General features: G+C 42.1%; 1 protein-coding gene across 1 annotated transcript in view; it reads left to right on the top strand.

Annotated features, from left to right (window-relative positions):
* Positions 1–25,422, top strand: part of LOC135118650 (protein lingerer-like) — a 43,961-nt gene that overhangs the window by 2,501 nt on the left and 16,038 nt on the right. Inside the window, exons 2-20 of the mRNA XM_064041217.1 lie at positions 3,935–4,102; positions 6,524–6,598; positions 9,347–9,469; positions 9,903–10,011; positions 10,123–10,320; positions 11,074–11,159; positions 12,117–12,188; positions 13,718–13,732; positions 14,127–14,234; positions 15,582–15,686; positions 16,160–16,244; positions 16,541–16,632; positions 16,778–18,277; positions 18,813–18,894; positions 19,481–19,572; positions 20,085–20,168; positions 21,584–21,691; positions 22,111–22,221; positions 23,711–23,804. Coding sequence (XP_063897287.1) covers positions 3,980–4,102; positions 6,524–6,598; positions 9,347–9,469; positions 9,903–10,011; positions 10,123–10,320; positions 11,074–11,159; positions 12,117–12,188; positions 13,718–13,732; positions 14,127–14,234; positions 15,582–15,686; positions 16,160–16,244; positions 16,541–16,632; positions 16,778–18,277; positions 18,813–18,894; positions 19,481–19,572; positions 20,085–20,168; positions 21,584–21,691; positions 22,111–22,221; positions 23,711–23,804 — 3,262 coding nt within the window. The 5' untranslated portion in view covers positions 3,935–3,979. The remainder of the gene's footprint in view (positions 1–3,934; positions 4,103–6,523; positions 6,599–9,346; positions 9,470–9,902; positions 10,012–10,122; positions 10,321–11,073; positions 11,160–12,116; positions 12,189–13,717; positions 13,733–14,126; positions 14,235–15,581; positions 15,687–16,159; positions 16,245–16,540; positions 16,633–16,777; positions 18,278–18,812; positions 18,895–19,480; positions 19,573–20,084; positions 20,169–21,583; positions 21,692–22,110; positions 22,222–23,710; positions 23,805–25,422) is intronic.

The following is a 25,422-nucleotide window of genomic DNA, read 5'->3' as shown; positions in this document are numbered from 1 at the left end:
GATTAATAGAGAAAAAAAAAATAACAGAAAGTCCTGGTTATCCTTTTCTGATATATTGTTAGGAACACTTGCATGTTCTTATTATAGTATTTCTTAACATTGCATTATTTATTCATGACAGTCTTCAGGTCATTGACTTGCCCATTTCTGTATTACCCTCTTTATGGTTTGTTGTTTACTCTATTTTAGATCTTTAGTGTATACATTAAATACGGCTAATTAATTTCAAGCAATTCAGTATTCGTGAAGTACTAATTGTGTATGTGATGGAGCGTTAGTTTTGAAGATTATAGTTTTCAATTTATAATGCACAAAATTTGTGTTGTAAATAGATACAAAGTTACTGCACTTATGTTTGGTATTTTTCCTGTTTCTGGTTTTCATATATTTTGCTCTTGAGTGGCATTAATCATTCATAGCATATAGCTGAATCTCCAGGGTCCATACAAACATACTTTCTTCCGGACTGCTGCTTCTTATGTAGTAGGTAAATTATATGTTTTCTAACACCTAGCATCAGAATTTAGAACTATCAGAGATTCCAAATGAGCTGAATACATTGTTGTTATGAAAACTAAAACAATAACAACAACAAGAGCGGCCATTTAAGTATCATTAATAGAATAGACATATTGGCATTAATTCAAATTAATAACAGACTGTTTGTCAAACTTGGCAGCTTGCTATCTGCTTCCTCTTTGATATAGAGTTTTTACATTTCATACATAATACAAGTTTCTAATCCCTGAGTCATTAATGCCCAAAAAAACTGGGACATGTATGCATTGACTTAAGTTGCTAAACCAAAAGTAAACAGATTAAGTATTTGTAAACTTCTTGGTTAAGTGTTCTCAAGCCATTTTTCGAATAAATAATTACTCACTATTTAATTATAGTAGTACTAAACAGCATAACAATTGATTGTTCTCTACTAAGAGAAGAAAATAATCAACAGTGCGCTAATTTCTCTTATCACTAGTGATAACAAATTGTAAACAAAAGTTTTTTGTAAACATAATTGTCGTCACTATGCTTTCTCGAGAATAGCTTGACCCTTTGCAGTTCAACATACTAACTGGTTATCATAATGTTGCATACAAACTTATGACCAAGATATGTATTTAGAACTGTTACTATCAGGCAGATATTTAAGTCAATGCTCTATATTATTCACCTACTTTTCGACTTAGATACATTTGGCTTTCGATCAGCTTAGATGATTTTCAGACATGAACCTGAAAGTAATTGTTATTTTTAACCAACTTCCAAAAAAGGAGGCCTTTAATTCATCAGTTTTTCTCTTCCACGTAATTACTTAAATGAACAGACTTACGTCATCGGTAACATTGAATGCACTAAAAACACAAAGCTATGCATACATAGTCACTAATAACAGCCCCTGAAGGAAATGACAATTCGGTAGCCATGTTTATTGACATTACAGGCTGAACGAATAATGCCTTGTCCATGTTTTGTAGATAGAAATGTAAGTTGTCTGGGGGTGGGTCAGTGGGCGATAAAGCGGGGGAATGCGGTTTAACTTGTGACTCATAAGTTATCCTTCATTTGTTTTTATGTTAACGTTTTCTTAGGTATGTTGGATTCGTGTTATATTTTTGTTTCAACATCGCTAAAAACGAAAAAAGCCTTGCGATGATCAAGAGGTTTAGGTCAACTTCTTTATAAAACAAGAGGCAAATTCTGTCCATATTTATCTGACTATTTTAGAAGACAATTCTTTCCATGTATGAGTGCTACCAGGACGGTCAATTCCAAAGTCCGTTGCGCCGCTAAACCGTGATAGAGTGCCAAATAAAATAAACAAGCATTCACTTTCACAGTTATCATATTAGAATCGCAAATTCGCGCCTCACTCAACTACAGATTGCGTTAAGTTAGTCACAAAGGTCAATCCTATTCTTATTCAGATTCTGAACGCTAAGGACCGATGTCCCTAAACTGGCGTGGGCTGTTCAAGTTAAACTGAGTTTATATTGGTATATGGTGCATCATAATTCCGGCGCCCGCCAGTGTCACGCGTGAAAAATTATTAGGTGTGATCATTCCCCTGCCCTTATCCCAATTTCATACTTGAGGTCGGCGCAGCATGTCTTCTTGCATACCTGCCTTCCTATCTTTGTAGCCGTATTGTCTTTCACACTATAAACAACGTTTCTTTGGTCGTACTCTTCGTCAATATATTCACGCTCAAAAGGTGCCATCAACCACATTAACCATATTGTAAGATTAGCTCGATCCCACGCTAGACTATCTCTGTCTAGTGTAAGATATTTTTTACGAGACGTGAACGTAAACAAGCTTATGTTTCATGCGGTTTCAGTACGATATCCACCATTACTCTGTTACTTACGCTTTTGTTTGTTTTCATACCTTTGGCACGTGCCGGTCGTGACTCAGAATGTATACCGCCTTATAGAATCTAACGTAGAAATATGTTTGAAGATCCTGCTTTAGTAACAGATGGATGGTTGATGAGTTTATATTAAACTGGTCTTCCCACGGTCGTGTTTTAGATGGGTGAACAATTTGAGCATCTATTTCGTAAAGATACCCTCTGCGTTTCACAGATCAAGTCTCTATGTTATTTCTAGGTCTTGAAACTATCCTATTGGTCTTCAGTACCAAGTTTTACCAAGGGATATCAAGATTGTAGAAGGCAAATAGATATTCTCCCTGTCGAATAGATTGCAAGTTTTACTGGAACCAGAACTCGATAAACTTGGTAAAATGCTCAGTCTCAATAAATTGGGCTAAGTGCATCGGGATAGGTAGCCTCCGAGTCTAGTAATGGCTTTAGTGGATGCTTTTAAAATAGCTTAGCCTGGATAGTAATTCCTTAGGGAAAGTAATTCCATTAAACTTATTTTTGTAGATGGTTCGGTAACTCTTGTGTCGGATACTATTTTTAAATGAATAGTAATGACGTATTTACTTTTCCCCGAAGGCTTACTTGTCCTTGTGACATTTTTAATTTCAGTTTTATGTCCGTTGTGGCTCTATCGATGTTGATCAAGTTCCTTCTGTGGAACCATTCATCGTATTGATTTTATGGGAGTCATTTTCTGAACTGCAAGAAACTACCCCTTCTTTTTCTCTTCAGCATTTACTAATAACGTATCCTAGAAGCCTGTCTACAAGCTCGAATATGTCTAGCAGTTTATGTTCTACACGATTTGGAAAAACTCCAAGAATAAGGAAAAAGCCTTCAGACATCTCATATTTGTATGTAACATCGTTCTTCAAGTGGATACCTGACAATAGGCATTTCGAGCCTCTTATAACCACTTAGTACGTCATTCCCAAATATATTTTTGGTTCAAAGCCCTTTTACCTTGAGAATAAGGGTATTTTCTATTTATATATGGCAATCGCAGAAACCTTACGGCACTTCCCTTCAAGGGTATTGCATAATCTACGAAAATGAGGTCTTATTTGCTAATTTTCCTCATTGCGTCGTCGACCCGGGAGAGTTTCGTGCGGATTTGACAAGAAATTGATTGATAGGCAGACTTTCCTGTTAAAATAGATGTTGTTTATTTTATATTTTGTGTTATTCTTCATTAGACAGTTATGCAGGATTTGGATTGCGTCTGCTTATATAGAAATAACAGCAGGAACTAAAAAGCAACAGCTCATCTTTTGACGCACCATTCGGGGATTTATACTTATGTAAATATTTTATATCCAGTGTATAAAAGTTGACGAAATAACTTAAGCGTGCACTGATAGCTGAAGCTGAAGCTTACGTTGATAATTTTTAAATGAATAGTCACGTAAGCTGAAGTTTCTGCAAAATCTAGAGAGAAAGTAAACTTTAATCCTTATATTTAAAGACCTTGATATGTTTACCAAGACGGAGGTTTTCTTATACTTTCAAGTGTTTTCTAATGATGTTATATTTTATTTGTTTCAGCTGCTTGTAAATAGAGGCTGTAAATATAACGTATATAGTTTAAAGATGAGTTTGGGTGCGCGCGCCACCAAGGGTGGTGCGAAGGGGGGCGCTAAAGACGGCAAGCATGCACAGGACACTCGGAAGAGCACAGACAAAACCCAGACCAAGGAGAAGGTTAAACCACAGGTAATTAATACTTTAGTCTATCCAACATACCTCAAAAACAACTTCAACGTTGCTAAAATCAATCAACCTTAAGTCTATGGCATATACCTCGAAAACTTTTAAGTTGTGAAAGTATTTTTGGCACAGCAATTTGTGTTAAATAAAATGAAGTTTCAGCTGTATTTAAAATTATTTAACGTTTCTGTATGCGATAGTTTCTCAGGTCGAGCCTGATGCTACTGTTTCCGATTCATCTTTACTTTCCTGCCCATACCAATTTTTGGTGCGAGGCGGTGCAAATGGTCTAAATAGAAAAACAAAATATTTAAGTAAATATTTATAGCCAATAAAGCACTCGGGCAAAATGTATCCCAGTAATTGGGAAAGTCCGAAGCTTTTCGGACTAGGCAAACATTATTGGTATCTTTATGGATATAAAAACAATTGAACGATATGCAAACAGTGACTCAGGGACTTCCCCGATCATTCTGATGTCAATAAATAACTTGTGTTGTTTGTTGTCTTATTTTTTGTTTTAATCATATTCTTAGGTGCTAGAATAGAACAATTTGCCTTACGAAGTATATCTTACCGGATATTGGCGGACAGCCGCTTTTTCCTGACTTAATCGCACATAAATGCAAATCGATATAACCTTTAGTGCGTTGAATATCTTATTAGAATCGTGAGGTCATACGTGCTACTTAATTTTACCCTAAACAAAAACCGTAAACATGGCTCTTGCAATAAATTAGCATTATAACCGTCTTTTTATCGCAACTGCAAGAGATAACGTTCATTCCCAAAATCCTATCTATCAGATTGTTTAACTTACTAGAGATAGGAATTTGACGTTACTTGTACGGGTATACTGTCAAAATAGCTATCTCTAGTAAGTTTAACAAAAGATGGATCGAATATTGGGATCGGTCGTTAGACAATCATAGATACGACAATAACACCGCGCGACCTTGGCGTGTGACCTCCGGCGTGTCATTGACATTGCACGTCAGTTTAGGCAGCCGGTTCTTTCTAATTCTTGTTAAATTGCGAGTTTAACCGCCGATTTTTTTGTACTTGATCCTTTGAGTGTTTTATTGGAATAATACGACCAAGATTTCTTTTGTATTGTTTCTAACACACCATTGCGTGGTACAGTTGGGTAAAATTATGGAGTGCTTGTATGTTGTCTAATTTGGACTGTCATCAAAATTAAACATGACTTGCTATGAGCGAGATAGGATGATAAATCTTGGTTTGATAATGATATACCTACGCGGAATATGAAACAAAAAATATGCAAGTAAATGGGAATAAATACACAGCAAAATCAATGAAACCACAAGCAATATTGGTGTTGTTTGTTAAGCTTTCTATAATTGCTCGCGTATTATTTGTTTGCGAAATAATGAGAACGTGATACCGGTTCCTACCGGCCCGGTGAAATGGGGGTGCGGCTAGGGCTGGCACGATGGTTTTATCGTTTCCGGAGAGTGATAAACTTGTAGATACCGATATACATAATGGGGTATGGATCGCAGAGAAGTCAGCAGAGTTAAATATATTCAATAGAAAATAATAGTCTTTAGTGGTATTGGGATTATTCTGTAACGTCCTTCGGCCAAACGTAATCAGTTAATAAGCACAACGCATGCCTTAATTCGCAGTCGGGTAAAAAGAGTAAAGATGCAGACCCTAAAAGCGCTATTTTTCAAGGGCACGGTTTTTCTGTTAAGAAGAAATGGCGCAATGAGAGCGATTTATGCTTTTGCTGGATAGTATCCAACAAAACATAAATGTCTCTTGTTATTTCCTGAACATGGCAACGTTTTCTTTTTTAATTTGTAACACATTCTACATGGCGTGGTAGAAAATCCCTTGTGACATCCCTACAAGTTACGGGAAGGACGTGGGTAGCGCGCGAGTAATACAACTGTATTGCCGACTTGTTTTAGCAAGTGATAATATACGCCGGTATTAACTCATAAGTAGTGGTCATATTGACATATTATTTGTCACATAATAGAAGGTCTATATTCCTTCAGGGGGTAAGCACGAGTTTAGGTTTTATAGACTTTCCATGTGTCATGTAAAAACCATTTCTGTCAACCAACCAAAAGAGCCTTAAATGTGGCTTTACATAAATAACTTAATTGGCATGGCGAAATATAGGCAAACCTTATTGTGGATAATCTATCCCTATGATGTATGCAAACGTAATGTTATTTTCCCAAGGTTCACCATAGCATGAAAAAACTACATGTCCTATCACTTTAATGACTATCAAATAAATCAGAGGAAGAAAAGTCTAAAACTATAGGTCCTAGAGTATCTAATAAGAAGTGTCTTTTTTTTCGTAAATAAATACATTCCCCACACTCCTGGAAATTAGTTCAATAATAAAAAAATACTGATAAGAATATTTTGTTTATTTGTCCTCAGGCTACTACAGAACAGCTCCGGATGGCACACATGATCGATCGTAAAAGCGATGACGCGTCTGACGTTCGAAGAATGGTGAGTTACGCATACTTTTACTAATAGCTGACATAATTTGTACAGGAATTTTCATTCGAGTATTTTTTTCAGTTTTCTTTAACGTCTAAACTAAAATACACAAGGAATATTAAAAAAATTAAGGTAAACGAACGTACTAGGTCAAAGTAGCTTTACCTTTATGCCAGGATAATGAAATGAAAACAATGTGTTTGGTGGGTTGTTTGGTGTACTTTTTACTGTCAATCATATTCATCGATTCTGTAGTTACATACTTATCTATTATTGATACATAGGTACTTACAATGTAATGTCGAGGCACTTTTTACACACGGTCGGTTAGCCCCATGGTAAGTTATTAATTAACTTGTGTTATGGGTGCTAATACAACTGATAAACTACGTATAGCTACATACATACATATTATAAAACCCAGACCACGGCCAACAAGCATGCTCATCACACAAATGTCGACCGAACCGGGAATCGAGCCCAGGACCTTAGGCAATGCAGGCGGACTTTAGTTCCAATGTCAAAACGATAAAAAATCTTGAACTACATACAATATAACATATGTAACAAGTATGTAGGTCTTAAAATGCTTAGTAAGGGAATGGACGGAAGTAGTTAAGATAAAGCTTAACTCTGCAAGTAGGCATTTGTTGAAAATTACGACGGATGTTTGTGTGAACCGCGATAACATGTGTTGACAGGCCTGTCAATTAGCTAAGACTTATTAGGATTTCGCAATCGCATACATTATTTTTGGCTGTATAATAAGACCAAGTGAAACCTAAAATTAGATGAGAAAACTCGTAATACTCCAAAAGGTAGAATGTAAAGCTAAAAATAACATACTTATTTTCGCCTTCACTCGATGTAAGAAGTCTCGAATAAAGAATGGAAGCAAAAAATCATTGATATAAATAAATTACTGCGTACCATATTGAGAACGCCTCCATGTGCCACTTTGTTCAGAGTCACCTTACATAACCACCCAATGTACCTTTTACTCTTAAAAGGGTCCTATTTATACTCTACATCCCTCAAATTCACAAAGGACTAAAACCAAGAAAAGTTATTGCAAAAGCAAGAAAAACTTCGCTAACAAGTTTACGCAACGAATTTCACTTGCATTTTTAAGTTATCCTGTACAATTTGTTGGAAATACAGTTTGTGGTACAGGGATAAAGAGTTCCATACTGAAAAAGTAGCAGCAAGGTAAAATGTTGCATTTTTTTTCTAAATGACATCAGTCAAAATTACAGCTATGTTTTCAATTAGTTCTATAGTTCTAGTTTTTAGGGCTCATCTATCCTTAATTTCATTAAATTACTTACAACTTTTCTATACACAGCAATCGCATGGTGACCATAAAAACCGTATATGCTAAAGACTATACAAAAGATATAATCAGCTTTCCATAAAGAGTTTTACTTCACACAACTTATAGATTTGATATGCGTTTACCATTCGTAGCGTGGGAAAGTCTAGCCAGCTAACGGTGTTCAGTTCTCGTCACTTTTACTGTTGAGAGTTGCAACTGCGTTCGGGCACTAAAGCGAATTAATTATGACGAGTAGGAACTTTCGAAGTAAAACAAACATATCAAAAATTACTTTGACCACATGTAACTTAGGTAAAACATCAATAAACCATTTTATTTTGAATTTCCCGCTACCAGTTTAAGCCATGATCTGTTTTCCCCTCTTTCTTTCTTTCGATTTGATGGGAAATCTTCACCTCAAAGGGCAATTATTAGTAAGTCTGACACCAGTCTAACCAAGGGATATTGAGTTGCCTTGATAATTGGGTTGAGGACTGAGGAGGTCAGATAGGGCAGTCGCTCCTTGAAGCGCTTTAAAGCGCTGGTACTCAGCAACATCCGGTGAGACTGGAAGTCGACCCCAAAATAAATAGTTGGAAAAAGGCTCGGAGGATGAAGGGGCAATTATTAGGGCAAATATTTATCGATAATTTACTGTGATCGTGCGAAACTTGCTACCAACAATCTCATGTAGCAATATCGCCCTGCAGTATGACTTGTACTTATCATGTTATATTCACAATACTATGAGATAATAATCTCACCCATTGACAAGCAACAATGTAAGGTAACAGGAAAATTACAAGTACTCATACATCCACTTCCGTTCACTCGGTTAAGAAACAAAGGCTTACAATGTAACAGCTGTTTCGGTGGGATGCAAGTCGAGTGCTTGTTAGTAGCAAGACTGGTTATGACGTCATCGTTTTAAGGTAATATGCTGCTTCTAATAAAGTCCTGTTGACATTAGAGTAGAGGTGTGCTTAAGTAGGTTAGTTTTGGTTCGATTAAATTGTTTAATCTTGTAAAATGGTATCTGCTACTGAATACTGGCATTCCAGACTATTTGTGGCAATCAGCTGACCTAGGTTTGACATAAACTTCCTGGTGTTCTATTTTACCTAAATGACAGGTTTTAAGCAGCCTGCGTTCAGCGCCGAAACGAGAATTTTCTCGAGATCGTCCAATCACATTTTTAAGGTGTTCTTTTTTGAATTTATATATAAGATGTTTTACATCCTGCCGTAGCCTGCCTGGCTACGGTATTGTTCGAAACCGCTGCCGCTGCTTTTTACATAAAGGGCTTAAGAAGAAATATGATCGGTTTTAGTCAGCAAGATTCTGACACTCTCACGTTGCACTCACAGGGGGAAAGATCATTTGATGATTTCCCATTAATAAATGTGTGCATACATAGTACTAGAGTGAGTTGTGGTCTCCAGGTGCTGGAGTTGATGGAGATGACGTGCCGCACCGAGGAGGAGGTGTGCTCGGCGCTGCACGACTCCGACAACGACATGGTCGCCGCCTGCAACCTGCTGCTGGAGGAGAGCCAGCGGATACAGGTACATACATCTATGATGTCTGCCTAGCCGATTATCGGCTACGGCGGATGTTCTCAGCTCACTGCGCAGGACATATTTATAGAGCACAAGCATTTGCACAGACACAGGAGCACTCAGTGTTTCTTCACTCTCATAGCCCGATGGGACGGCAATCCGACACCACCGGATAGAGATCAGCCGCAGGACCGACATTTACGTGCTCTCCGATGCACGGGTGTATGAATCACCAACTTCCAGGCTCCGGGCTGTTTTGTGAAAGTCTTCTAAAACCCACAAAGCTATTTCGGCCCGACTCGGGAATCGAGCCCGAGACCTCGTGCTCAGCAGCCGCACTTGTGACAGTTAGACCAACGAGACAGTTAAATAACTGAGAGAGGTAGAAGTAGGCAACCTAAAGCTACGTTGGTATTGAAATAGAGTGTTTTGTTTTCAGGGCGAGTGGCGAACCAGCGAGAAAAAGAAAAAGAAGCCACCAGCCCCCGCTGGCAACGGTGAACTAGACCCACCACGGGACCCGCGCAGTCGCTCTGGACCCAGGCCACGTAAGTATTTGATTGTTATCACAATATTTGTGCTGGATTTGAGTCGTGTAACTGCAGTTTGAAGGGAGTCTAGCTGTTGATACATGCTAATGATATCCATGTTGTTCCCAGGTCGCGGGTCAGGCGAGCGGGGCGGCGAGCGCGGCGAGCGGGCGAGGGCGGGTGGCGCGGGCGCGGCGGCACGCGCGGGCGGGCGGCGCGCGGGGGCGGGCGGCGGCGCCCGTCGCCCGCGCCCGAGCGCGCCTGCTGGGACCACACGCAGCCCGGAGGTGAGTGTGCAGGGCGGCGCGGCGAGCGGGGCGAGGGCGGGTGGCGGGGCGATGCCCTCCTGGCCGAATATCGGCTACGGCGGCTGTTTTCATATAAGGAGATCAGCCAACTGCGCATTACATATTGTAGTGCACAAGCATTTGCGCAGGCACAGGTACAGTCCCTATTCAGCTTGTCCCTGCGAGTATACACAAGAACGTGTAGATCCAGATAAATCCGCAGCGGGGCACTGGTGTCGTGCTCGGGCCCGCACTCCTGCACAGGTATGTTGACGTGCAACGCGTCAGGGTCGCGAGTCTCGGGCAGATAGTGAAGGGGGCCTCTGGAGCGTTGGCGGTGCTCTGTGCGCGTCGTCTTCTCCAACGACCTACCGCAGTAGAGACAAGTCGCACGATTATTAGCATATGGAATCGCCACAACTAGGGTTGCCAACTTTTTTTACAAGAAATAAAGTATATTCAGGTCTATGAAGATTATTAAACAGTATTTTAGCAAAACAAACAGTATTTATTTATTATTTTTAAATATATATTTTTTCGAGCGTCTAATGTGTCTGCATTTTGATGCTGAAAACAGTATTTTGTATACTTTTTTTTTGTTAAACAGTAAAAAGTATAATTTAGTGAAAAACAGTATAGTTGGCAACCCTAGCCACAACCCGTACACTTCGAGCATATATGATCAAATGAAACGTCCACGACATTATCGTTTAATCTTAGAAATCATTACCAACACTGCTACAAAACGCATGGTTTGAACTTGAAGTAGGTATAACTCAATCTGTGCTTACAGGCGGCAGCAACAACATCGTCGACACATTCCCCACCACAGAAGACTGGGACAACGAGGAGTGGTCCGGATCTCTATCAGACACCAAGGTGAGTACCAGCATAATTATATAGGTAAAGCCATTTTATAACCTCTCAAAGAAAAAGATGCATTTTTCCATATAATCTATCGAATCTCTCTATGGCTTCAAGGTTGGCTGTAAGAGAACCCAATTCTGGGTTAAGCTCGCCGTTGTACAAAAACTGTCTTGATTCTTTGTATATATGTATTTATGATAAGGGTGCAATAAAGAATAAGACTAAGAATAAAAACAAATGATTTTGAGGTTTTACAGCCGAGCGGATTGATTGATCATGAGGTTAAGTAAGGCTTGACTATGTCATGACTTTGGGTAGGTCCTGTTGGTAGTCATTTGAACATTTTGAGCGGTCAGAAGACAGAAAGTCTTATCAAGAGGTATTGGATATCCCGTTTAACTGGGTCAGATCAGCAGTTTATGTAAAACATTGGAACTCCGTATATGGTTTGACTGAAAGTCGACCCCAACATAGTTGAGTCAATATGGCTAAAAAATAAAAAATGTTAGTGAGATGGCGGCAGATAGAAGAATATGTAAGAAGAAAACATACTCTGCTGCCGTCCCAAATAACTTCACTACATAGTATAAAACAAAGTCGCTTTTTCTGTCCCTTTGTACGCTTAAATCTTCAAAACTACGCAACGGATTTTCATGCGGTTTTTTTCAATAGATAGAGTGATTAAAGAGGAAGATTTATATATATAATAATATACATTAAATAGTGGGGAAATACTGATATCCCATGCGAAGCCGGGGCGGGTCGCTAGTATATTATAAGGGTAGGATTTATGTTGATGTCGATGGTTGTGTGTGGAGATGGAGCTGGATGCGAGAAGCCGAAAATCGATCTCAGAGGCGTGCACTTGGAGAGGCCTATGTCCAGCAGTGGACTGCGATAGGCTGATGATGATGATGGTTGTGTGTGTCGGTGTGGGCAGTGTGTCAGTGTGGAGACGTAATGCGCCAGGTGTTGCAGGTGTTCACGCCCAGCTCCGCCGCGCAGCCCGCCGACGCCGCGCCCGACGCGCCGCCCACTCAGGTAACTATGTCACATACATATAGCATGCGAGCTGTATGCTAACACACTGCCGGGTTTAAGGGTTCCTGTAAATAATATATGTCACTTGAAATCCCCCCATATACAAGCTGTTGAAATTCCTGCCAAATTCAAGGACGTAATTACGCAACGATCATTCATAAAATTGAAAATTAATTTACAAGAACAAAAAAGCAGCACATATCAGCTATTTTCCGTTTACCGTACTTTCAATTGATTTACATATTTTTGATATTTTATAACAACGTCCTGAAAGGACAATGGGCACTTTGTATGGGATTTGGTACCCGCTCCAACAGTAACTCATGATATATCATTAGAAAGTATTTACGTGAAGAATAATAAAAACTATGGGGCTTGCCTCAATTAGCTGTCCGATCCGAGTAATGATAAAAATTGAATCGACATAGAAACATGTATGTCATCCATATATGCAAATTCATTAAGAGGCTTATGTCGTCAGTGTAATAATTTTAAACTCAGTTAATAGACATCTTACATTGTTTGAGATACACTCTATTATAATCTAAAGGTTGTAATCGTCTATGGAGTCATACTACGGAAACACAATCATCATCTGATTTGACAAAAGTTCAAAACATTTCTATTCATCTTTTTTTAGGAAGAAATTCATCATTATCTCAGCACCTCTTGAGGAGCAAGATTAAGTCGTAATATGCACTATGTTAACATCGTCTCCTGACTTTTCAACCTTAATTGATTGTTAATACTGAAAGACTTTCATCAAATACATAAGCTAGTTCTGCGTGAACTGCAAAGGTTTGCACAGTCTTTTTTTAAAGCAGTCGGCAGGCAAACATTTAAAGAAGACCAAATTCCTGTTTTTTTGGTACTTTACCAGTTTTTATTCAATACAGTTGGATTTAAGAACTACATCTACGTTGATGACTTATGAACATTACACATTCTATTAGTCGATGTTACGCGAAACGGACAAGGATTTGGGACTAGTCGTCATAGTAAACATTTTTTGCCTTGCCAAGACCTACGCAATGGTACTAAAATCAACACTGTTGGACGGGGTACCAAAACGCCCATCGTCCTTTAGCACAAATGCAAATCAACAGCTTTTAGGTAGGTTAAGGGTGATGTTAATTAGTAACCAACACTTGAATACGTGATTCTACCCATGATTAGGAACAACTTTTCCAAAAAAAAAAAAAACATTTTTTATTTACCTCTTTAGATTTATCACGTTAACGTAACAGCTGTTTCAAATTTTAAAATTTGTGCTTGTTTTGCTATTGTGATAAAACTATTGGGAAATGTTTTTTGGTAATCACGAGTAGAATCACGTGTTCCAAGTACCGGTCACTAATTACCAAACACCCTATATAAAGGTGGATCCATACATAGCGATCATCACTCCTGGGATGGAAATTACTTCATTCTTGCCACTAAAGTGCTTTAACCCATGCTTTTCTATATCTATAACAATGTCTATGTAACACACTGCTAATCAATATTTTCTGTCCCATAATTACGTTCAGAATACGGAAGTTAAAGTAAGTATTTCTCATCGCGTATGCTAACGTACTAAACTGAAAGAGATAAACCATTTGTAATATCTTATAAAGATGTAAATTCAATTAAAACTTCCAAATAAGTTTTCTTAATCTTGGTCTTGAATCAGTTCTAAATATTGTTCTTAATATACTAACGTAAATTAATGTTTATCTTTTTTGAAAATAATCTTTCTGGAGTCCATAACCTAAAAAAATATATCGCCATGTAAGCGATCTTTGAATCTGGCTCACTTTCGCATATAATTTTATATAGTGACGAATTGATAAATAACTTGGCAGTGTCAAAGCATTTCTGTATTTGGAGTTCAAAAATCGCCTACCTAAACGATATTATAAGTAAAAAAAAATGCAAAAACGAGAATATCCGTGACAGGAGTGGGAGGCGACGGAGGCCAACGGTCCGCTGGAGGCGCACATCCCCACCTACACGTACCACAACTCCGCGCACATACCCGCGCATCCCCACCACCCGCTACGGGACGTGAGTACCCACACTACTGGTCTACACACGAGCACATCCCCACCTACACGTACCTATGCTATCCCCACCTACACGTACCACAACTCCGCGCACATACCCGCGCATCCCCACCACTCACATGGACGTGAGTACCGGTCTACACACACATCCCCACCTACACGTACCTATGCTATCCCCACCTACACGGCTATCCCATCTACACGTACCTATGCTATCCCCACCTACACGTACCTATGCTATCCCCATCCACACGTAACTATGCTATGCCCACCTACACGTACCTATGCTATCCCCACCTACACGTACCTATGCTATCCCCACCCACACGTAACTATGCTATCCCCACCTACACGTACCTATGCTATCCCCACCTACACGTACCTATGCTATCCCCACCTACACGTACCTATGCTGTCCCCACCTACACGTACCTATGCTATCCCCACCTACACGTCCCTATGCTATCCCCACCTACACGTACCTATGCTGTCCCCACCTACACGTACCTATGCTGTCCCCACCTACACGTACCTATGCTATCCCCACCTACACCGTATGCTGGTTTACATGCTTTCCAAGAATTACCAACAATTTTTAAGACAAAACTTCAAGAAGTGTCTTTCTTTTTATCCTTTTTTGCACCGACTTCACAAAAAAAATGTTTTTTTTTTAATAAATAAATTGACACAGTTTGCAAGCTTCGCTAGCCGAATATTCCGCTTTCACGCAAATTTTTGGATACTTATCGAGACTTGGCAAGCGTATAAATGTAAAATTCCTCATATATTATGGTGTTTTTCTGTATGTACCATGTTTCATGTACAAAATGTTTCACCTATACACTGTACAAAATTATATAAATGCACCCAATATGTGTGGTTATTTGTCCACGTTTTCATTTTTACACTGGTGGTTTCCTTTCTATCGCATTGCACATACATGTTTATCAAGATCATACCAACCACGGAGTAAGGAAAGATGAGCGGAGATGCCATAATACAGTTAGGTCAGGGGTCTTCTTTTCGGGTCAAAGGCCCCCCGTGGGCATGACCGAAATGATCAGTAATGAGTGAACTAACGATTGTTCGAAACATTTGTCAACGATTTTCATATCGATTATGATATGTATTACAAACAATGTTCGGGTCCTAAGGCGTATAAGGCGAAAACAACAACGAACCTCGTCCCCCGCATTTTTACGCGCTGCTTTCTTAGGCGATTTTCGGTTATGGCACTTCCGCTAGTCATCTTGTTCTCCATGATTCCTAAATATCAAGTTTTGTTGTACTTATGCGTTCTTAACTTATAATAAAGTAAATATTACAACTTGTATATCTGTTCAAACAGCAAATAAGTTCAGTGAGCCGGCAGTCGCCGGTGTCGGGCGCGGTGGCGGCGCCGGCCGAGCCGCAGCCGCCCGCCGATACTTACCATCATCCGGTTCATCATCAGGTAAGAATATGATGTTATTTACTATATATGTATTTATTTATTTATCACATAAACTGTCTGTACAGGACCTCTACAAATATTTTAAAACAAAAAAAAAATCAGATCGGTCCAGCCATTCTCGAGTTTTAGCCATTCTAATGATCAAAATTACATTTTCACAAAATATATTTTAAATAACACTTTATTTAATCCTATATAACCTTAACATTAATCGTAGAATCAGACTACATAATTTTCGTTGTATGATGTACCTATTTCCCAAGGACTTTGCAAAAATGCTCCTGGGTCTTTTTATCTATTTTCAGTTAATTTTAATTAGTTTTACTTGTAGCATGTAGTTAAATGGTGTATTTATTGTTTAACATAATAAAAATAACATGATATGACTTTTAAGAATATTATTTTTGTGCGATATCTTTTTATTTCTCGTTCCTGAACTAGAGACTGACATCTAAAATTTGTGATGTTTTCAGCCAATGGGCATGTCTGGAAGTCTGACGGCGGCGCAGTCGCAGTATCTCTCGCAACTCACACAGCAGTCGCAGAGGCACGACAATAGTGAGTACTATTATACTATTTACACTGACACACACTACGCAACATAGGAACACCCTGGCATACACACACACACGCACACATTCGAAATTGATTTAAATAAACACTTGTGTAATGAGAAATTTCAAAAATAGTATCGTTCGTATGGCGAAAGAAAAGAATTTTAGCATTCTTCATTTAAAATCGTATGAAACCTCGCACAAATGGTGGAATCCTCGGAATCTGGAGTTATAAAAATGTCAGCTTCTTATATATTTATTTATTTTGTTCCCTAACATATGTATGTTTGTGTATTGCAGGCGTGTACACGTCAAATTACGGCGTGTACGGCAACACAGACATCACCAGTCAGAGGAAACCGCAGCGAGCGAGAGTTCCTCCTCCTTCTAAGGTTTGTGACAAGTCTGATATTATCTTACGCTTTATTAGGTGGAGCCTAAAACAAAAGTGTTTTCATTTCACTGTTTTGCGAGTCGCTTTATAATCTAACTGTTGCTGTATCTGAATGGAAATTTATTGTTAATGAAATGTTGTAGATCCCGTCTATGGCGGTGGAGATGCCGGGAGGCGGCGAGGGCGGCATGTTCCTGGACGTGCAGTTCGGAGCCCTGGAGCCCGACGCGCTCCGGGACAACTGCACCCCCAAGCCGCAGCAGCAGCAGCCGGCGCCGGCACCGACAGCGTCAGCGGCGCCCGCAGCCGCGCCCGCCTCCCCCGCCGCCGCCACGCCGCCGCACGAGCCGCCCGCCGACACCCCGCCCGCGCCCATGCCCTACCAGCCGCCCAGCACTGCCGTATGTACCAACACAGCAGCAGCGGCGCCACCAGCGCCCGCCTCCTGCCGCCGCCACGCCGCCGCACGAGCTGCCCGCCGACACCCGCCCGCGCCCATGCCCTACCAGCCGCCCAGCACTGCCGTATGTACCAACACAGCAGCAGTGGCGCCACCAGCGCCCGCCTCCCTGCCGCCGCCACGCCGCCGCACGAGCCGCCCGCCGACACCCGCCCGCGCCCATGCCCTACCAGCCGCCCAGCACTGCTGTATGTACCAACAGCAGCAGTGGCGCCACCAGCGCCCGCCTCCCCGCTGCCGCCACGCCGCCGCATCGAGCTGCCCGCCGACACCCCGCCCGCGCCCATGCCCTACCAGCCGCCCAGCACTGCCGTGTGTACCAACACAGCAGCAGTGGCGCCACCAGCGCCTGCCTCCCCCGCCGCCGCCACGCTGCCGCATCGAGCTGCCCGCCGACACCCGCCTGCGCCCATGCCCTACCAGCCGCCCAGCACTGCCGTATGTACTAACACAGCAGCAGCGCGCGCCACCAGCGCCTGCCTCCCCGCCGCCGCCACGCCGCCGCACGAGCCGCCCGCCGACACCCCTGCCCGCGCCCATGCCCTACCAGCCGCCCAGCACTGCTGTATGCCAACAGCAGCAGCGCACCAGCGCCTGCCTCCCCGCTGCCGCCACGCTGCCGCATCGAGCTGCCTGCCGACACCGCCTGCGCCCATGCCCTACCAGCCGCCCAGCACTGCTGTGGTGTACTAACACAGCAGCAGCGGCGCCACCAGCGCCTGCCTCCCCGCCGCCGCCACGCCGCCGCATCGAGCCGCCCGCCGACACCCCGCCTGCGCCCATGCCCTACCAGCCGCCCAGCACTGCCGTGGTGTACCAACACAGCAGCAGTGGCGCCACCAGCGCCCGCCTCCCCGCCGCCGCCACGCTGCCGCATCGAGCCGCCCGCCGACACCCCGCCCGCGCCCATGCCCTACCAGCCGCCCAGCACTGCCGTATGTACCAACACAGCAGCAGCGGCGCCACCAGCGCCGCCTCCGCCGCCGCCACGCCGCCGCACGAGCCGCCCGCCGACACCCCGCCCGCGCCCATGCCCTACCAGCCGCCCAGCACTGCCGTATGTACCAACACAGCAGCAGCGGCGCCACCAGCGCCCGCCTCCCCCGCCGCCGCCACGCCGCCGCACGAGCCGCCCGCCGACACCCCGCCCGCGCCCATGCCCTACCAGCCGCCCAGCACTGCCGTATGTACCAACATAGCAGCAGCAGCAGCAGCAGCTGGCGCCGGCGACATACCTCCCCCCAGTAGGCTGGAGCACAGGAGGAATCCTTGTGATGCAGGCGGTAGCGCCCCCCGCGCCTGTCACCCTCTGATCACCCATCGGGGCGGATGAGGACGTTGTGTTCGCCGCTTCCTCGTCTACAGAGTGGCGGCGCCGCGGGAGAGTTGTTCTCTTGATGTGCTCTGCCGCCTCCTTCTGTGACATGACGCCCTCACAGAAGGAGTCTCCTCACTTCCCAGCATGGTAGCAATCACGCTGGGGAACGATAGGTCATCCCCGACTACTGTCACCAGATAAACACTTACCCAGCATTATTTTTATGCAATACATACTAGCTATTTATTGCAATTTTCTTCCTACCTTCGATATACCCACCATAGAAAATTGTACAAATTATAGCAAACCTATATATTTCATTTTTGACGAGTTGTCTTTTAGTTAAGAAATAAGCTGCATTGCATCAACATATCTAAAAGTAAACGTTTGTATGTTCCAGCTGAGTGAGAGTTTAGCAGTAGTGGAGCCGACGCCAGTGAGTGCGCCGGCCACCACCGAGCCCACTGTCACTAACACTACCTGTGAGTATCCACAATATTATAACTGGGTTCTATCTATATCGAACTCCGCCGAGAGCGCGCCCTAAATATTCTTCACTGGCAACTATATTTTGTTCTGTTTAGACTCGTGCAATCAAAATCAATGCTTAATTTAGTTGCCAAATAGTCTCCGGTTAGGACTACGGTATTGATCAAAAGAGTTAACAGTATATTCGAGTGGGTTCCACAAGAAAGATAGTTTTCATCAGTGTAAATCTGACAACTTCCTACCAGTCAAAGTAGGTGGAAATGATTCTTATATTTTTTCATAATTGCCATGCCAGTCGATTTGTTGACACTTCATCAACATACCTGTTTCTACCTTAAGTATAGGTTTTTAATAAACTTACCTTTTTACCGCGGTTTCACCCTCATCCTGTGGAAAATACCTTACTGAGATAAATAAAGCCTATGTCACTAGGAAAGATTGTAGCTTTCCAACAGTGATAGAATTTTGAAATACAGTCCATTCGTTTTTATTTTATCCATAACTACAAACAAAGTTTTCCTCTTCGCTACATTAGTATATAGTACAAAATGCCATATAAAACATATTGTATGTTGACAGCGTCCCTGGAGGCGGCGCTGTCGAGCATGAAGCAGCTGTCGGTGTCGGACGCGCCGCCGCCGCAGCACCAGCCGCAGCACCACAGGCCCAAGGTACAAACATTTTTTTTTTGTACTTTTACAGGTAGTTGTCCCATTGCCGGCGAGAAAACTACTAACTGTCGGCTATTTTTCTCTTGAAAAAACTTACAGAAAGATAACTATTTCGTATAAATAAATTGTTAATAGGTGATCACTTTACTTGTGTAATCGCTGAGCGACAAGAGCTAGTAAAAATGTTTGACTAGCTTAACTAGGTTTGTGCCATAATGAAGCAGTTTTTATAACAAAAATATAATCTTCACCCAAGGATGTACTTCAATTGTAAACAACAATAGCCTTACTACAAAAACTTAAACATCTGTTTTACACTTGTCTAAAAAAATTGTGGCTGCAAAATGAACTATATGTTAACGTCATAATCTGTATTTTTTTAGACAAGTCTTAAACTGACGTTTAAAAGTTTTTGTGGTAAGCCGGCAAGCTTTTAACGATAAATTTAACCATGCCTCTCTGTTTGTTACATTGTTAGTAGAAATGTTAACAGTGAATGTATAATATTTCAGACTGTAGGACAACAGAATGTGTACGCGCATCACGCGGTGTCACATCACCCGCCTGTATACGGAGCTAATGTCTACGCGCCACAGGTAACATATTGCAATTTACTTATTAATTTTAACTAAATAATTGCCATTGACGTCCACCAACAAGGTGGACAGACGACCTTATGTCGGTCGCCATCGATGCTGGATGCAGGTCGCCACCAATAGGTATCTGTGGAGATCTAAGAGGGAGGCCTTTGTTTCGCAGTGGACGTCATATGGCTGAGATGATGATGAATCGCTATTGAAGATAGATGATATGTTTATTGAAACGGCTTTTTTAAAACAGTTTGAGCGCTTTTATTATTTTATAATAATATTACATATTTTCTTGCGGTTATTATACTCGCGTGTCGTGGGATTTGTTGGTTTGTACTGGGATAGAATATAGCCCATGTTATTGGTAGAAAATGTTGTTGTTTAATAGTGAAAGAATGTTTGAAATAGGTCCTTTAGTTTGTAGGTTTATCTATTACAAAAAAAAAACTTTGTAATATTAGTGTAGATTGAGAATAGTTGAGATTGCAGCTGATGCATCTTACATAAGGGTAATTGATTACGCTTTTGATTTCCTCTGATTGATTAAAAAAGGTGAGGAAAAACCTGGAATAAGAAGTCTGTGATTAACATTGCATGAGCATGTTTGTTGATACTCAGCATTTACTCAAAGTGAGTAAAGCAGTAAGGAATGAGTGGTGTGTATGGAGTGGTACAGCTATAGCGCGCGGTAGTGACACAACGCGTGCGCTGTCCCGCGAGAGCGTGCGTGCGGCCACCTCGCCATCCGCGTGTGGGAGACACCGCCGCACCCCAGCTGTTACATTATAAGAGTTTGACGCATTTGGTGCACTCCTCAACTTGTACACCATGCTCAAATGGGGCACTTCGCGACTGGTACACTTCTCAAATTGTGAACCGATAAAGAAATAACCTAAAATTAAATAAAAGCAACATATAAAGAAAAATAACTATAAAACAAGTCATGCTACACAAAAATATACGTAATATTAATATATACCTAAATAAATACCTCTACTTAAATAATATACTACATACTACTTTATTACATTAAACGCCTTCCTCTCTTCTAACTATTTTGCTGTGCCCATCAGGGTCCATAATTGTGACTACCTCTATTATTTTATATTTTCCACCAAATGTACATTATGGAATGCAATAAATGATATGAATATGAACTTCGCAAAAGGGCACACTTTTTAAGTGAACTGATTGTATTACACCAAATACAATAAATAAAATTGTTGATTGTATTTTTAAGAAAAATACCTATGCAAAAAAAGATCCTTTAATTTTTTGAAAAATTTTACAAATCTCCAATAAGCTTAAAAACTATTGAAAAGTTCACACAGTTTGAGAAGAATACCAGTGGCGAAGTGCCCCATTTGAGCATAAATATCCTGATGATGACGAAGCTTATGTTTATATACTATTGTCAGCAGGTGAACTCGACCAACGCGTCGCTGACGGGCGCGTCGGCCATGTCGGCGTCCGCCTACCCGTCCAGCGTCACGCTCACGCAGTACCAACCCATCATCAACTCATACCAGGTACACCATCATCTCCTGAGCCTTAATCCAACTATGTTGGGATCGGCTTCCAGTCTAATCGGATGCAGCCAAAGACCAATGTTTTTCAAGAAGCGACTGCCCAATCTGACCTTCTCAATCCAGTTACTTGGCCAACCCAATACCCCCAATAAACTTTCACGAAGCAGCCCAGAGCCCAGAAGTTGGTACACCCGTGCATCGGGGAGCACTTTAATGTCGGTCGTGTCGAATTGTCGTCCGATCGGACGCAGAGAGTGAAAGAATAATAAATAGAAATAGTGAGTGCACTTACGTCTATGCAAGTACTTATGTATTACAATATGACCTGCGCAGCTGGCTGATCTACAGGAGAACAGCCGCCACTTTGTACCATGGATCTAAGACGCCATCATCATGATAAATATGATTGTGTTCCTCAGACATCGTCGTCGGCGGGCCCGTACGGCGGCAGCGCCCTGTACACAGCGGCGCCTTACACGCCCTACCAGCCCACCGCGCAGCCCAAGCAGCCGCCCAAGGAGACGCAGCAGGTAACACAGCAACACTGTACACTACACCCCTACAGCCCACCGCGCAGCCCAAGCAGCCGCCCAAGGAGACGCAGCAGGTAACACAGCAACACTGTACACTACACCCCTACAGCCCACCGCGCAGCCCAAGCAGCCGCCCAAGGAGACGCAGCAGGTAACACAGCAACACTGTACACTACACCCCTACAGCCCACCGCGCAGCCCAAGCAGCCGCCCAAGGAGACGCAGCAGGTAACACAGCAACACTGTACACTACACCCCTACAGCCCACCGCGCAGCCCAAGCAGCCGCCAAGGAGACGCAGCAGGTAACACAGCAACACTGTACACTACACCCCTACAGCCCACCGCGCAGCCCAAGCAGCCGCCCAAGGAGACGCAGCAGGTAACACAGCAACACTGTACACTACACCCCCTACAGCCCACCGCGCAGCCCAAGCAGCCGCCCAAGGAGACGCAGCAGGTAACACAGCAACACTGTACACTACACCCCTACAGCCCACCGCGCAGCCCAAGCAGCCGCCCAAGGAGACGCAGCAGGTAACACAGCAACACTGTACACTACACCCCTACAGCCCACCGCGCAGCCCAAGCAGCCGCCCAAGGAGACGCAGCAGGTAACACAGCAACACTGTACACTACACCCCTACAGCCCACCGCGCAGCCCAAGCAGCCGCCCAAGGAGACGCAGCAGGTAACACAGCAACACTGTACACTACACCCCTACAGCCCACCGCGCAGCCCAAGCAGCCGCCCAAGGAGACGCAGCAGGTAACACAGCAACACTGTACACTACACCCCCTACAGCCCACCGCGCAGCCCAAGCAGCCGCCCAAGGAGACGCAGCAGGTAACACAGCAACACTGTACACTACACCCCCTACAGCCCACCGCGCAGCCCAAGCAGCCGCCCAAGGAGACGCAGCAGGTAACACATATATCCCACTGCTGGCCAAAAGCCTCCCCATCTTGCTTCCACACTTCTCGATCCTTAGACCGAGTCCACCAGTCTCGAAGATAGGCGCCTAGTTCGTCACGCCATCGCTTCCGGGGCCTGCCCCGCCTGCGGTGTCTATCCTAAGGTACCACTGGGCGACGATAGTGGCCCATCTTTGATATGGTTATATCATTACAAAAAACTTATTACAGGAAAGCGCCGATTAACCGAATCGTCAATTATCCAAATCGGTCTTAAGTGTAATAAAAAATTAATAAAATTTTATAATGCTTTCAAATTTTGTTAAGCTATGATGGGATTGCAATTTACTGTGATCAAGATAATTAAGTGAGCGTTATTGTAGATCTGTGTTTTGTGATACTTTATGAAGGTTTATTCCATCATCGTCGTCGTCATAACATCAAATTCCTTTTTTTACTCCCCGTAAATTACTAAGTAAATTACATATGTTTATTGAAAAATAAATTATGTATGAGTTTATTAGTATATTTTTGTAACTTGCATATTTGATTTTAATTTATCGTTTGTTACAGCAACAGTACGACAGTTCAGTGGCGTCGAGTAACAGTTTAACGAGTACGACGACTCAGACGCAGACTTCCACAGCCAAAGTAGCGACTACCACAGGTAAGTTCATTAAAGTTTACATACTGTATGTTAAGCTGTGCATGTAATGTTGAAAGGAAGGCATGAGCATGGAAGAGGATGACCAGAAAATACGGTCGAATTGAGAACCTCCTCCTTTTGGGAAGATTGCGTGAAAGTCGATATGGTTATAATAAATTGTTCTTGTTCGCTGAATGAGTTCACAAGAGCCATCTATAGAGAGCCGCTATATTATTAGTAGTAATTTAACACTTTCGATGCCCCCCAGCACCCGGGATTCGAGTCGAACCATAGTTCATTCCTTATGTCCGCAACCCGAATACCGAGTCGTCGCTATGTGTAGCTATAGATGCATGTGCTCATGCCCAGGACCCGAATAGCGAGTCCATAGCTAAGTAAGCTGTAAGGGTTGTCAAAAGTAAATAAATCGAAGTGAGTGAAATCAATTGAAAAAACATCGCTTTAGTTTATAACGGATTAGAAAACGTAAATTGGTATTATTCCATCCAGTTATTGCTTCATTCCAGTATTGTATTAATTTGGTACATGCGTACTTAGGTTAGATCTTGTTTGATGTTAGTAATAATGCGCTCACGCGCGCCATCTATTGATGTATGTCCAAATCAAGAGACGTTAAATTCGCAAAGATAATCCTTGCCTAATATAAATGGGAAATAAATTTATTATTAGGTCAAAGTAATATAAAAATACTAGTGTTTACAGCTAAATCACATATCATTTACAAAATATGAGAAGAATTACGGATTTCAAAGATTTTTGAAAGTATCTCATTTGGGGATCTCTTTGAAAATATTAATAACATAAACGGAAGTAATACGATAAACGGAAGTAATAAATAAACTTCGTATATGTTTGTATAATTATAATTGATTAACTGAATACACGAACGGTAGGTAAAGCTTAAATTATTTTGTAAATACGTACCTACTTTTAGCAGTAAAGAAGGGTTAAGTTTTTACCTGAGTAAGACCTTTAATCGTTTGCCGAAAACTTTTTTTAAAGTTAAAACAAAAGTGCTTCTATCGCCTTTTGTGCAATAACGAGATTTAGGGTTTTTTATCTCTGGCCCGTAAAATGACAAACAAAGCGCGTCGGCATGTTTTTTAAGATTACGAGTATTTAAACTAAAAACTAGATACTTATTTTCTTTGTTATCCTATGCAGGTGTTAAAACAAAGCACGTCGACGTTGTATTGATTAAAAAAAAAGCTTACAGAAACATGTAGATAAATCATATTAAGTAAATCTGGTCTAACATAATGTACGTTAAAATTAAAAAAAATAGTCTCTTTAACAACATAATAAAATTAAATAACAAGACGGGATTTATTTTCTTTATTCTGATCAAAAATGCACAATAATTATATTCTAGTAAATTATTTTGGGTAACCCTACGCTCGGTGGGCGGGGCTTAAGTGAACCCGGACGCCGGGTTTTCGGGCATAAGGGTCCCGTTCCGATACAATTGCGCTGTTGGACTCGAATACCGGGTTGTTATGTAATTATGCAAAATATTTTTGGGCATGTGGATAGGAATTGCATAGGTGAGCTGGGCAGCGAAAGTGTTAAAATTTTGGTAGTATTATTATTGTTTTTGTAATATTATGTTTAGTTTTCG

Source organism: Helicoverpa armigera, chromosome 24 (genome assembly GCF_030705265.1).
Source record: "Helicoverpa armigera isolate CAAS_96S chromosome 24, ASM3070526v1, whole genome shotgun sequence".
NCBI lineage: Eukaryota > Metazoa > Arthropoda > Insecta > Lepidoptera > Noctuidae > Helicoverpa > Helicoverpa armigera.
This window is presented reverse-complemented; position numbering and strand designations above follow the sequence as displayed.